Here is a 14,223-nt window from a genome sequence, read left to right as displayed (position 1 = left end):
TTAGATCATGTAGAATAAATAAGTTACCTGGTAGTTTCAGGTGCAGTTCAGTGTTTGGTGCTTGACGGTCCTCGTTGTCGGCAGACTGACGACGTGATAAATCACTACAGAACAAAAAACAACTTCAGTCACTTGATCGTTGATTCATGACAGAACTACAAAGTGAACACAAAGATGGCGCCGATCAGTCCAACGACAGCTGCTCACCTCCAGTGTTTCTCCTGCCTGCAGGTTCCCTCTTGTGCAAAGTATCACACATGTGATCGCCTGAGAGAGTCGACCAACTTCGGATCTTCTTTTTCATTCTTGGTTCTGGATGTGAGGAGGCCACCGCCGTCACCCTGAGGGCTCTGAATTAAACTCGACATCAGGCCAATGACCCACACTGCTCTCAGTTTATATAAATATTCTTTATACATTACATCCATGTTACATTCAAAAAGAAATAGAAATACAGCCAACAGCAAAAGTCACATTCAAGTCATGTCTGTGCTGCGCGTTGGGACGTCGTCACCGGCCTCCTAAGGCACCAAAAAAATCAAACGACCCAAAGAAGTGAGGTCGAGAACAGAGACCCAAACCCATCCACCACCACAGAACCCCACACAACCCGATCACCACAGGGCCCCTGGAAGCTCAACAGAACAGCATACAGACGGATCAAAACCACAAGTATCAACAGCTGTATTTATACCGGCACAAATCATCTGAGGATCGGGTCAGAACCACGTTCACAGACGTCCGTGTCTGAAGTCTGCTTTGTCGTGTGAAACTAAAACCTCACAGTCGCTCTGACGTCGGGCTTTTGTGCTCATTTACATTCTGTTTAATCCTGCGACCCGACCCGACCCGACCCGACCCGACAGAGGCTCTCTGAAGGATCAGGGCCTCTACAAGGGAAGAAGTACAAAAACTGAAGAAAGAAACACAGTGATAAAGATACAAAACTCTCTTCAGCAGGTCTGCAAGGATTCAGTCTGACAGTCACCGCTGTAAAAACTCAACCTTCAATCACCAGTGACACAAATCATCATTTTAATTTACTCATCACATGTAATCATGTGCCAACACGTTAAAGGTGTCGCTCATAATTAGTCACAGTTCTGAGATTAATGTTGAATTTTTACCTCATAATAATTTCAACTTCTTCATCTTCTCATTTAAATTTTTCAAAACATAATTTAACATTTTTAATCTCATATTTATGACTTTTGGATCAGAAATTTGAGTTTTTATCTCAGAATTTTAACCTTTATGTCATAATTGAAACTTTTTAATCTCCTAATTTTGTCATATTTATGACTTTTAAATCATAATTTTTACTTTTATTTTACAATGATATCTTTCTTATATTTTTAATCTCATAATTCAACATTTTTAATCTCAGATATCTGACATTTTAGCTCATACTTATGATTTAATCAGAATTTTTATTTTTTTATCTGATAATTATTAGTTTTATCTCAGACTTTTTACTTTAATCTTTTTAGTCTCATAGTTTTGAAATTTAAATCATAATTTTGACTTTTATTTTACAATTGTAACCTTTTAATCTCAGACGTTTGACATTTTATCTCATTTATGACTTTTAAATCACAATTTAAACTTGTTTTAATCTCATAATTGTTAATCTCTCTTATTATGAGTTACCATGGGAATATTTTTTTCACCGAGGTTAGTTTCATCTTATTTTTTTGTGCCACCATACTTTGAGAATACTTCAACATATTTGTTTTAACGGACTTAGTCTCAGTAATCATCCGTCCATGCTGAGTTTATTTCTCTGTATTGATCAACCTGTAGATCTAATAAATAAAACCATTTAAAAGTTCTTTCCTCTTCAAGTGAACAAACTCAGACAGCTCACGTGATACTAAATAATGCAGAAGTTCCTGAAAAAGGAAACCAGCAGATCAGTTAAAGAGTTATAGTGCCACACTGACCGTGTGCAGTATCTGCAGACCTGAACCACCATGTTACGTGTGACAAAGTTTTAAATGAGATAATCTTTCCAATGACTACCTCACATTCACACCACGTGACTGCTGCACACTGGTCTGCAGAAGAGGTGGAGGTGAGTGTGGGTCACACGTCCGTGTCTGCTGAGTCAAACACAAAGGCAACACCACCACACGTGAGTCGGGTTAACTGTTGAGGTTGTTTTGAGGACCGGCCCCAGAAGAGACAACTATTGTAACTATATTTAGTAACCAGGAAAACCAAAAACAATCGTGTGTGTGAGTGTGAACGGCCCAGAGGACACCGGACCGACACCACCCAGTGTAAACCATCAGATGTTTTGTTCCTGCATAAATACCGCCTGGTGTTACACCGATGTTACACGAATGACCACCTCTCCTGAGTCACTGTCCTGGCTGAGGTTGTTTCGGGGTAACAGGCCGGGGCAGAAGGGGGCCAAACAGAGGCAGGTCCATGGCTGTGGCCCCAGCTGGGTGGGGTGTAAGGGGCCGTTGGGCCCAAAGGTGACCAGAGGCAACCAGAGCGTCCTGGGGCCCAGTGAGGAGTGGCCAGTGCTCGACTCCTCCATGTCCTTCGCCTTATCGTAGCTCTGAACGTCCCAGTGGAGGTTGACGGCCCGCCAGCGCATGAAGACGTTGTACACTGCTGCCCCCTCGTGGACAATAAGGCCTGTTACAAGGACAAACACATGGCACATTAAACTTCACAGAATAAGAGGATCAACATTTCCTTTAATGTATCTTTAAACCAGGAAACATTCTGAATCAGCTATTATGATGTCTTCTTCTAACTCAGATTATAGTCCCTCCAACAATTCCCAAGTGAAACAGGTTTTATTAGTGACTGTAGACGAAACCTCAGCGCAAACTCTCATTTAACTTTGGAGGCCGAAGTCAGATGTCGGATTCACAGGTTAGCATGAGTCGGCTGCTTCCTGGTACCAAACATGACAAAAGAGACTACAAATCTGTTTACTCATAATTTACACTGAAGCCTTTCCTGCCACCACACTCTGCTGCAACCTCTGGAAATATCTCAGGTATCAACATCTGTCCTGGTTGATCCAGACACAAGCATACAGCTCTCAGTCCAAGTTCACAGCTGGCATTAGACTGTGTCGGTGTGTGAGTGACCACGAATGATCAGGTCTCACTTCCCTGCACTGGGACAAACCATCACCATGTTTTAAACATGTGTTAATGCTGAATTTGCAAGAAAGCATTAATGATTTAGAATTAGTCAGTGACAGCGTTTCACAAAGTTTATAAAGTGTCTCCTGACTCAGCAACTCACTAAATTGAGACATTTGTTAAGGGAGTCTGGTGATGATGTGGTTACTAGTTCAATGGTTGCATCAGACTGGATTGCATTAAATATTCGGCCTGTTAGCAGCAACAGATAAACACCAAACAACTAAATGCACCTAAAAGGCCAAACGGTCCCTGACACAAACATGAAGATACAGAACGTGTCGTGTATAACGGACCCCAGAGGATCGCTTCTTTGATGTGTCCAGACTCACCTACGCAGACCAGGTCCATGAAGCCGTACATGCCGTAGCAGATCTGGAAGAGGATGTCTCGACGCTGCCAGACGGCCTGCGGGCTGAGAGCTGACCACAGCAGCCAGGAGATGCTGGCCACCAGGAAGAGAGAGCCCAGGAACACGGCGATGATCTGCACCTTCTCCACCAGGGTGATGGTGATGGACTGCCACTGCACACACAGAAGAGACACCACACTGAAATGGACTGAGGAGAAAAATATAGCAGTCTGTCAGTCGCTTCAAAATCAACCAGAGACTGATCTGTCACCTGTCCAGGACCCCGTTTTACCATAAGGTCATTCCACAACAACTCAGCTGGGGCCTCCCAGACCCCTTTAAAACTTATACCAAATAAATGGCACCATGGAGGGAAGTCATTTTTTTTTACCAAAAAAAGTCCAATTCTAAAAAGTCACATCTCCACTAGTTTTCACTTTCTTGCAACCAAATGTTGCTTCTGCGTAGTTTTAATGCAGGTCTGTCACTTCTAGAAGTGATTTGGTCGTGCATCAGTAACTGAGAGCCACAGATCTTGTTAAATATAGTTCCTGTTCTGACTGTAGATGTACACTTGTCAGAGCACTTGAAACATTGGTTGAAATTTACTACAAATATAACAAACACGCTTCTAAAATCATCTACCAACCCTTCGCTTTAAGGAGGCAGAAAAACTAACTACTACTGAAAACCCGTGTGTCCTCTCTCCTGTGCTACAGACAGCAACCTGGCTGGAAAACAGCTTCAACCAGAACAGGACGAGTTCATGTTCATGTCACAAGATCACGTCCGGAAAGTTTCACACGGTCCTGAAAAGCTGCAACAAACAAATAAAATCTCTTAAAAAGGAGATGAGGGATGCTGAGAAGAAGTGGAAACAGTCCATGAAGATGTGAAAGAGGTGAACGAAGCTGTGTACGAAATCAATAACGGGAGAAAATGTGGAATGGAAACAAAAAGCACAGAATAAACCTGATGAAAACAACTTGGGAACAGAGAACTGTGGACGCTGAGCGGACGATTGTGAAGCTGTTTCGAGAAGAAAAGACTGGAGGCAGACTGAACAAACACACAGCCGAGCCTCAGCTGTGTGTTTGTTCAGTCTGCCGGTGACTCAAGTCCCATCTGGAGCGAACAGATCTGCAAAGGCCCGAATGTTCTTCAGCGGAAGAAGCGATCCAGAATGCAGATATTTTAAGCCTCAGGAGTCTCTCGTCTGTTCAGCTGCGGAGGAAACGAGGACTGAAGGAATCCTAGCTGACAGCCGAGACCTGGAGAGGAAACGCAAACACACTATTTTTTGAAAATAAACTCTTCATTTCAAATGCACAGTAGGGTTTTCAATTTAGTTAGGAAGAGGTACTGTTAAGGGTTTTGTGTTGCATTTCCACAAACATGAGACGAACAAGAACCAGATTTAAGGTAGAAAACCTGCTCACATCTTTTAAACTCCTCAGCAGCAGTTTGTCACACAAGACTGCTGGAACAATGACGAGTCTTGATGGAGGATAAACACAAACCAGACACATTTCACATCCTGGCCTTGTGTCATACGTGTCATACTGACATTTCAACAATACGTGTCATGTCACGTTCTCATTACATGTACAAAGCTGACTTCCATGGCAGCTAAGAAGACTGCCGAGCCAGCGACCGACGTTCAGGACGCCGTGTCAACCGGGCCATAAGAACAGCACTGTCGCAGCATACAATCGACAAGCTAACGTAGTTACAAGTTGCAACACAAAGGAACATATCTGAGTTTTTCAGAAACGTACAGTCCAAACGTTTATCCTGGCAACTGGGCTGACCTGGCAACCCAAAACTTTTTCTTTTTTTTATCCTCCTGACCCACTTCATGATATCCACATTACTGATGATAATTGATAAGAAATCTTGTTATGTTAGTATTTTATAAGTTCCAATACTCATCCCTACAATATTGATATCGATGTAGGCCCTGTTTGGTAGAAAACACTGCTTTTGAGAAGATTTCAAAATAGCGGGATATACATAGTGTATCGCGATAAAGCCTAAAAATACGGTGATACGATTTGAAGGTCATACCGTCCAGCCAGAGCACAACAATCAATGACAGGACAGGAGCAGTTCTCGCCATTGAGGCTAACGTCAGCTAGCACACACTTCTGTTTGTTTCTGACTGCAACAAGTTATCTCACCTCACTAATCTCCATGAGATTACATGTGAGCCCAGCCTCAGTCTGCAGTCATGCTTCTCCTGCAGAGCTGTGTCACTTGATTCAAAATGAATTAATACTGAACGTGTCCGTCACTTTAAATTAAACCCAAACTAAGTGTTTATTGTCTTCAGCCTGCTGCTCCCTTATTCAACAAATCAGGAGGAACTTCAGACATATTGCATTCAGAGACTTAAAGAGTGTCTTTGTGTTCATAGATTATTATGGGATGACTGAAGCAGTTTCTGTTGTGTTTGTTCACGATGGATCCATTCAGGGATTTCATCAATAATGCACAGTGTTATTACTGCAGCTCAATTTTAGCTGCAGTTCTGCTTCATCATTGTGGTTGAAGCTGGGTCCTCGTGTCCACTTATTTCTACAGTTTATTAGCAATGAGTCATTCATGAGAAATGATAATAAGCTGCTATTAAGATGTGTTTATTCAGAGGGTCAAGAGGAAGAAAAACATACATCATTTAAGAGTTTTGGATGTTAAAATCCAGTCCAGGCGAACCGTTTTGCATGACAGGATGTGGCAGATGCAGGTGGGTTTATTTGCTGTCAGTTTGCCAGAGAAGCTGTGAATGTTTCTGAGCATAAATCTAACCGGTGGGTCGATGCATCAGAGAGCGTAAAAACAATCTCTTGTTAATGCCTCTATAATAATTTAGAGAGCACGCTCGGTGGGAGAAATCTGTAACCTCACAGGTTTATGGCTGTAAAAAGCCGTAAAAAGAGCCATAAAGGATGAAATGACTGCAGTTTCGCTCGTCAGGCATTTAAACTGCCTTTTCAGGAAGAAGAGAACGGCTGTTTCAACGATATCCACGAGCTCTCGGTTTATATTTTAAAACCTCCATATTCATGCAAAGCGTGTTCCAACAACACGACTTCAAGTGTTGATGAGTCGCTCCAGCATCTTTTTAGCATCTTGTAGTGATGAGGTGGTGTTAACACGGGCAGAAGCATCGACGAGGTGCACCTGAAATCTCCTCAATGAGTGTCAGAGCTCACAGAGAGGCTGCAGGAGCGAAGGAGCTCCAGATCATCAGTCAGCCTCTGTGTGAGAAACTCTTTCTAACTTCTCAGCTCTCTTCTCTGTGCATCTTTAAATTTGATTAAAAAAAGTGCAAGAAACCAACTAAGAATCACCAGAATCATCCAGACTTCTTGACTACAGAGTGATATGATAAGAAGGGAAAGAGCAGGCTGTTAGCAGAGAAGCTCCTTCCTGCTAAAAGTCAACACTGATTAATCTTCAGACGTGGTCACCATCGACTCCACAAAGCTAAACCTGAATCACAGAGATGTGATTGTGATTAGTAAATCGTTCCTGCAGCTACAGACTGATGATGATGACCTGAAAATGTTCAAGTGATAAATGACCCATTTTATCATCAAGTTTGAAAGACCTGTTGTCACTTTATACTTCAGCCGCAGTGTAGAAACCAGACGTACCTGCCACGGTCTCTTCATGTTGATGGCGATGACGTGGAAGCGGTAGCAGCAGAGCTCGCAGGTCCAGCAGCCTCGCTCGCTGATCCACTTCAGCAGGCAGTGCTGGTGGGTGTAACGCACCGAGCCGTCACACCGACACGGGTTCAACAGGTCGCCCTGCGGACCGGAGAGAGAACAAAAGTCAGGTATAAGTGGCAGAGACAAAACAGCTACAACACAAATACTACAAGAAGATGGTACAAATGTTCCTGTTGTCATGTGAGCCTGACACAAACCTCAGAATAACCTCTCATTCTGTGTTTAGCTGCTGAGCTACATACCTTCCTAAACTCCCTCATCCACCTGTACCTGACGGTGAGGTAGTCAAGATTTTAACATTTTAAACTTCAGTACAAAACCTTTATCGATACCACGGCAAGAAGGAAGGTCCACAGAACAACAACCCGCAAACAGCAGCAGAGATAAAGTCCCTGAACACACACCAACACATTTTAATAATGTTTCTATCTGTGCAATCTGAGTTGAAAATGATTGGAGATCTATTTTTTTAATAGCTTTGAGTCTCAGGTTGTAATTTTCTGTTAAGGACTGGAGTCACAATGAGTCCACATCTGTGGTGGAAGCAGACGTCACGCTGACCTGATGTGGATGAATTCAAACCGTCCTGGCTTCAACAGTCAGCAGGGAGGAAGCACATTTCTGCCTGATTCATCACCAGAACGGCTCAAGATTTCCCTCCGCTATCGTATTTCACACATTTAACAATGTAACACAGAAGCAGCAAAACCAGAGACCGCTCTCCTCGTTTCTTAATATTCACATCACGTCTGGTGTTTCTATGATTTTGACAGATTAAACCTCTGAAACTATTGATGTTAGAGCCGCCTGCCAGATATTAATCCAACATCAGTTTTCAAAGTCTACGTGTCAACTTTCCCATCATCTAGAAATCCCTGTCTTTTGGCCTTCACCTCCCAGCAGCTCGTACATCAAACACAAGACACGAGCGGCTCACCAGAGGGCTTCAGCAGCATCGCTCAGATCAATGATCATTTCTCAAAGACACAACACTCTGGGATAGTAGCGGCGGGATGCAGCGTGACATTAATCATTACAGCCGAATCTGTTTGTTCTGGTGTTTTCTTTCTTCCTCGAGCAGCCATTACTGTAGCTTTGACCTGCAGGCCCGGCTGTGAGTGGCATATTAATAGTATATTAAGGTCAGCGGTCAGGGAGCTCGTTCTTCATCATGTCATATTAACCTTGTGGGTTTAAAAGGACCTCGGAGGTTTCCACTTGAATGAACCGACGCGGGTCGGCTGCGACTGATAAAACCAACATCTTGGACTTTTTTAAATACGCTTCTGAATCTGTAAGGGGACGTGTGATGAGAGCACTGCACTTATTCTACTGAGTCAACGAGAAGGTCGACAAGGCTCCAACTGAAGGACGGGAACAGAACAACTCTTTGGACGATAACATCCACTGAGGGTTCAGGACTGGACTGGACTGGACTGGTAACGGGGCCGTTAACATGCTGTGGGTCCATAAACAGCCTGATAAAACCACAGTACTGTGCATGAAGTGTCATTCTTTACCTTGGAAACAGTAGTTTGATATCATCTCAACTCAAGGTCCACTAACTAGCTCCTTCACTCCGCGTTCAACAGCATCTCATGGTCTTCATCAGTGTATGAAGTTTATACATAGTAGAAAGCTCTCCAAACAGCGAGTGCACTGAGTGTTTTTTATACGAGCTATTCCAATTTACAAACAAAAAAAAAAAAAACTCCACTCAAGGGCCCTTACTTGCTTCTTCAAAGGCTTTCTATTCTACCTCATGGTCTTCATCGGTTTGGTTTGCAGAATGCTCACAAAAGATGGCGAGTTGATCTCGAGTTAAAATGACTTTGTCAAAGAATTGCAGTAATTAATAAAACAGTCTAAACTCAAGGTCCACTTACACACTTTTAACCACATCTCATGGTCTTCATCAGCACACAGAGTTTGTAATGCAGTTCACAGCTCTCCAACAAGCCGGTAAGTCGACCTTGAGTCAGGATTGTTTTGTCAAAGAACAAAAACTGAGTCGCTTTTTTCAGGAGCTCTCGAACTCGATCCACTGATGAGGACCGTGAGCTGCAGTTGAAAGCTCCAGGAAAAGTCTAATAAGTGAACCTTTAGTTTATTCAGGACCTTTCGTCCATGTCGGCAGCAGCGGAACGAACTACTGAGCATAAAACTGAACCAACTGCAGACGAAGGATCCCAAACAGGTTTGTAAAAAGTGTGTCAGTGGATGTTGAGCGTCGACTCTTCATCAGCTGCTGCTCTCAGCTGAGAACGAGTCGAGTTCAACTCTGATATTTTCCCGGCAGGTTTTTGTGAATCGAGCAGCGGTTTTCTTAAAGGAAGCAGCTCTTCTGGTGCTGGATCTCATTCTCACTTCATCTGCTCACGCATGAATATTTAAAGTGTCAGATTTCTGTTTGGAAATCTTCCTGATAACTGGTGAGCTCTCCCAGCCTGAGGCCTTGTATCAAAATCAAATATCAGTCTGGACCCGGAGGCAGAGCTATTAGATTAGCTCTGCTAATAGGCTATAGCCCACGTTCAGAAGACAGGATATTCACTTAGGCATTTACTGCCCTGACTCCTCTCTTTCCTTTAAGCTCTGGCGAGGATGAATGGTCCCTCACCAAGGCTCGCTGTCACGATACCAACGGGCCTGCAGAGTGTCAGGTTTCAGAGACAGAGTGTCCGTTCGTCCCTGCAGGTCCACATCTGTCCGTCCACTTCCAGGAAGACGTGCAGACGGTTGGACTGAGGCGTCGCTGGGTGATGATATTTATTATACATGGATTCTGATTCTGAACTCAAACTGACGGGAATAAAAACACTTTATTTATGAGAACTAACGTGTTTTATCAGCTCCGACTGAGACGTTCCACTTTATCGTGTTTCTAATATTAAACACCTTGACTTGTCTTTGTGAGCTTTATTACACGGTGGAGTTCTGATCCGCTGAAGCTCTGGCCTCGGCTGTGGGCAGTTACGTGACTGTAATTGGATTTTGGAGTATTTTCACATTTGACTCTTTTCTTTATCTTCCATGGACAACTTTGTTTTTTTCTGCTGCAGTACAAGTTGTTTTAAACCTTGAGTGAGTGGTTATAAAATTGGGGTTTGGGGACCTCCAGGTGTCCTCGACAGGTTGTTCATGAGCAAAATGATGAATAAAGGAAATATTTAAAGGAGCAGTCTGTAGTTTAGGGGAAGAAACATTAATGAGCTGAGAAAGATCCTCATTGGCTGATTTTTTTCTGCTAAATAAACAAACTCTCTTTGTTTTCATGAATAAACAAACTGACCTTAAAGGACAACACAGTTTATACCGTTTTACTGTGTTTATATGTGGCGGACCCTGCCACCTCTCTAGCTTCAAACAGTGTTCTGGGACCTTATTTTCCTCTGAGGGCAGCTTGTTTATTCACTGATGGAGAAAAGTTTGTTATTACCTCATTAATATTGTACATTTTTAAATTCAGACTTCTCTTAAACTACACTGTGCTGCTTTGAAACAGATGACGGAGCTCCTGACCTCATAACATGAGTGCAATCGGTCGTTACTGTGAGACGGTGATGTGGTTTGCAAGTCGTCTTCTGTCACGTCACTGCGTTTCTTCAGGAATGACTCACAGCAGTGGAGGATTTAGATCAGGGTCGACTGATGTGGCTTTTCTTTTTTTTTTTTTAGGGATACTGATTTTTAAAAAGGTCCTTTTTAAGAGAAAAGTAGATTTGAGTCTCATTCCCAGCTCGTCGTATACTGATGCTTCGGGATCGTAGGACGGGACGGTCGCCACCTCAAAGCGTCGGTATTTAACGAGTTGGGAATGAGACTCAAATCTACTTTTCCTCTTAAAAAGGACCTTTGGAGGATATGTGGAACCGATATTCATGTGCAGTAATTTAAAATGACCGGTGATGTAATATAACTAAGTACTATTTACTCAAGTACTATATTTGAGTACAATTTTGAGGCACATTACTCCTTTTTCTGCTACTCTACACTTCCTCACTACATTTTATTGATAACTTTAGTTACATTGCAGAATTAGATTATTTAGTGTTTCTTAGCTATTGATTGTGACGTATAACCAATCAGATAGTGTTGTGGGCGGGACATCGACCTGAAGTGGTCGCCAGAAAAAAAAGTTTGTTGTAGCAGCTTCAAGTGACAAGAACAACGTCTAATTAATAAAATATAACTTGTGAAACCTGAACAGTGTGTCCACATTCACAGTGTTACATTATATATATTATCCTGTGGGATTATTATTATTACGGCCGCCAGGGAGGTTTTGTTTTCACCTGTGTCTGTCTGTTGGTTTGTGATCAGGATTAAACAAAAACTACCAAACAGATTTCCACCAAACTTGGATGGAGGATGAGTCTCGGCCCAGAACAGACCCAGCTAACTTTTGGTCTGGATCCGGATAAAGTGACGGATCCAGGATTTTTTATATTTTTTTGCTTTCTTTAACATTGACAGATGAGTCAAATTTCCACACTTTCGTTAATTTCTCAGGGACTCATGCATGGATCTGGAGACGCATTTAGGTGACTACAAGGGGACTGTCAGGCCTTAGCGGAGGTATGCACTCTACCGAGTCCCATTTCTGTTCAGGCTGGATTTTAACGTTGCAGCATGTTAACCGATGATGATTCAGATTTTAGTGGATGTTTCTGTGTTTTGTTTGTAAAATCTGAAACACAACGGACTGTCAGGGGAACGTACCTGAGTATGTCTGTCTGTAGAGTAGAGTAAATGTATTTAGTTACTTTTCACTACAGGTAACGCAGCTGCTGAGATGTTTAATGCTGATCGGTGACTTGTGGAGCTGCTGATGTGTGAGCTGTCCGTGGTGCTGGAGTCACTGCAGCAGCTCAAGGTTACCTGCTGTTTAAAGGGAGCTTGTGCTTCATCACAGATGTTTCTGTTGAGATTATTGTTGAAGGTGTGACTCATTAACTCTTCACATGTATTTTGGTTCTGGTTCTGATTGGCTTTACAGCTGGAATCCGTCCAATCAGGCCGGTTTCCAGCATGTGAGCTGCTCCACTCAGCAGGTTCACCTCGTTTTAATTAGATAAGTTGCTGCTGTCAGCCAATCAGGGTCGAGCTGTGAGGTCTGCGCCCTCACCTTCATCCACTTTAACTTTCATCAGTCTCAGAACCAGGACTTTAGATCTGATACCGTGACATCAGTGGGTTGTGAGGCTGTGCAGTGATGTGAGGGCTGTTAACATGTCAGCGGTGCGGTTACCTGCTCTGCGCCCTGGAAGCAGATCCGACAGCTGGGAGTGGGGATGCAGGTGTCGCTGCTGCAGTTTGAATGCAACGTCTGTGCCTTGCTCGATGTGCCCCCGACAGCCCCGTCCTCACTGGAAATATTCCCCGCGTTGTCCCCCCCGCATGCATCCCCGCAGCTCCGGCCCTCCCGGCAGCCCTCTGCCTCCTCTGCCTCCTCTGCCTGCTCTGCCTCGTCCTCGCCCTCGTCGGCGGGGTGCGGACGTCCTTGGGAGCCGCGCGCTTCGCCTTCATCCCAGGTGTGGCGGTGGGTGACGGCAGCGCCTCCCGTCGCCTCCCCGCACGCTGAACCCGCCTCTCCCTCCTCTGTGCTCATCATACAATGAAAAGTCGAGACAAAAATTGCATAGATGCGCCCCGACAGCCACACAAATCCACCGCCGCTGCGGCGCAGCAGTGATGCAGCCTCTAGGCTCCGGATCGCGGTGCTGTGGGAGGATGTGCCTCGAACCTATGGTGCTGCGGCTCCGTGGAGCTGCGGATCAGCGGCCGGATCCCCCCGGTGCTGCGGCCCGTCGGTCGGCTGGACCCGCCTCATGCGCTCCGGAGACCCGGGGAGCATTTCCAAGCAGCCTCCATGCATCGCACCGGGACTCAGCCGTCCTGAAGCGCCGGATTCCCCCTCTTCCTCTTCCCTTCCTCCTCCTCCTCCTCCTCCTCCGCCTCTTTAGTCCCCACTGAGGAAGCTGAGAGCAACACAGCAGCGGTGGGGTAAAGAAAACCCGGGTTGAACCCCCCCTGAGGTGGACCAGTACGCACCCTGCTGACGGGCTCTTGAGCAGGAATCCTCCCCGAGTCAGCTGCAAGTAGTCTGATGAGTCTGACACTCTCAGGAAGCAGAGAGGACCATTTCCCCCGGGGAGATGACCAATCAATCACATTATCATCCCATTAATATGATGGAGGAGATGACTCTCAGACCCGTGCACGCACCACTCCTGCACAGTCAGTGCGTGCGGCTGCCGCAGAGAACAGCTGGTGCGGTGAGATGTGGCGCCCCGCAGCACCCTCCCCGTGTTAAAGGGCTCACCTGCTGGGTCACAGAGGCCATCATTATCACAGGTGGCGACTTCAACCCTCTGTGGATTTTAAACAGGCACCTCGGCCTGTGAGTGATGGAGCTGGGCGGGTGCAGCCTGTGGATCCCTGAGGGTGGCTGATGGAGAATTTAGGGGGATATTTAGGGAGGTCTTGGCCTGGTTGAGGTGATCACAGGGGTCCTGGAGGGAGTTCAAGCTCCTCCAGACTCCTGATGGTTGTTCCAGGTGTCTTCCAGGGCAGGTGAGCTTCTGTAGAGGACATGTGGGGAACAAAGAGGGTTCTGCAGGGGGCCAGATGTTACCAGGAGGTTCATTTGAAGGGTTTTAAATGGAAAGCTCACCCCTGAAAAGTCAGGCTCAGTCATCATCTCCTCCTGACTGAGCCTGACTTTATATCATCAGGAGGAGATGATGGCTGAGCCTGACTTTATATCATCAGGAGGAGATGATGGCTGAGCCTGACTTTATATCATCAGGAGGAGATGATGGCTGAGCCTGACTTTATATCATCAGGAGGAGATGATGGCTGAGCCTGACTTTATATCATCAGGAGGAGATGATGGCTGAGCCTGACTTTATATCATCAGGAGGAGACGATGGCTGAGCCTGACTTTATATCATCAGGAGGA

General features: G+C 44.9%; 1 protein-coding gene across 1 annotated transcript; it reads right to left on the bottom strand.

The window, feature by feature from the left end:
- Positions 1–2,326: 2,326 nt before the first annotated feature.
- marchf11 (membrane-associated ring finger (C3HC4) 11) lies at positions 2,327–12,870 on the bottom strand. The gene is made up of 4 exons (XM_073492168.1): positions 12,511–12,870; positions 7,182–7,337; positions 3,503–3,695; positions 2,327–2,649 (listed from the first exon to the last, which is right to left on the bottom strand). The coding sequence occupies exons 1-4, from the start codon at positions 12,868–12,870 to the stop codon at positions 2,327–2,329; spliced, it is 1,032 nt and encodes a 343-aa protein (XP_073348269.1).
- Positions 12,871–14,223: the final 1,353 nt, after the last annotated feature.

Source organism: Pagrus major, chromosome 21 (genome assembly GCF_040436345.1).
Source record: "Pagrus major chromosome 21, Pma_NU_1.0".
NCBI lineage: Eukaryota > Metazoa > Chordata > Actinopteri > Spariformes > Sparidae > Pagrus > Pagrus major.
This window is presented reverse-complemented; position numbering and strand designations above follow the sequence as displayed.

Excerpts from the sequence above, each read along its gene's own strand:
- marchf11 (XM_073492168.1), bottom strand. The coding sequence starts at position 12,870 with ATGAGCACAGAGGAGGGAGAGGCGGGTTCAGCGTGCGGGGAGGCGACG. Across the intron at positions 7,338-12,510 it reads GCTTCCAGGGCGCAGAGCAG|GGCGACCTGTTGAACCCGTG; the intron begins GTAACCGCACCG and ends TCCGGTCCGCAG. Across the intron at positions 2,650-3,502 it reads CATGGACCTGGTCTGCGTAG|GCCTTATTGTCCACGAGGGG; the intron begins GTGAGTCTGGAC and ends TCCTTGTAACAG.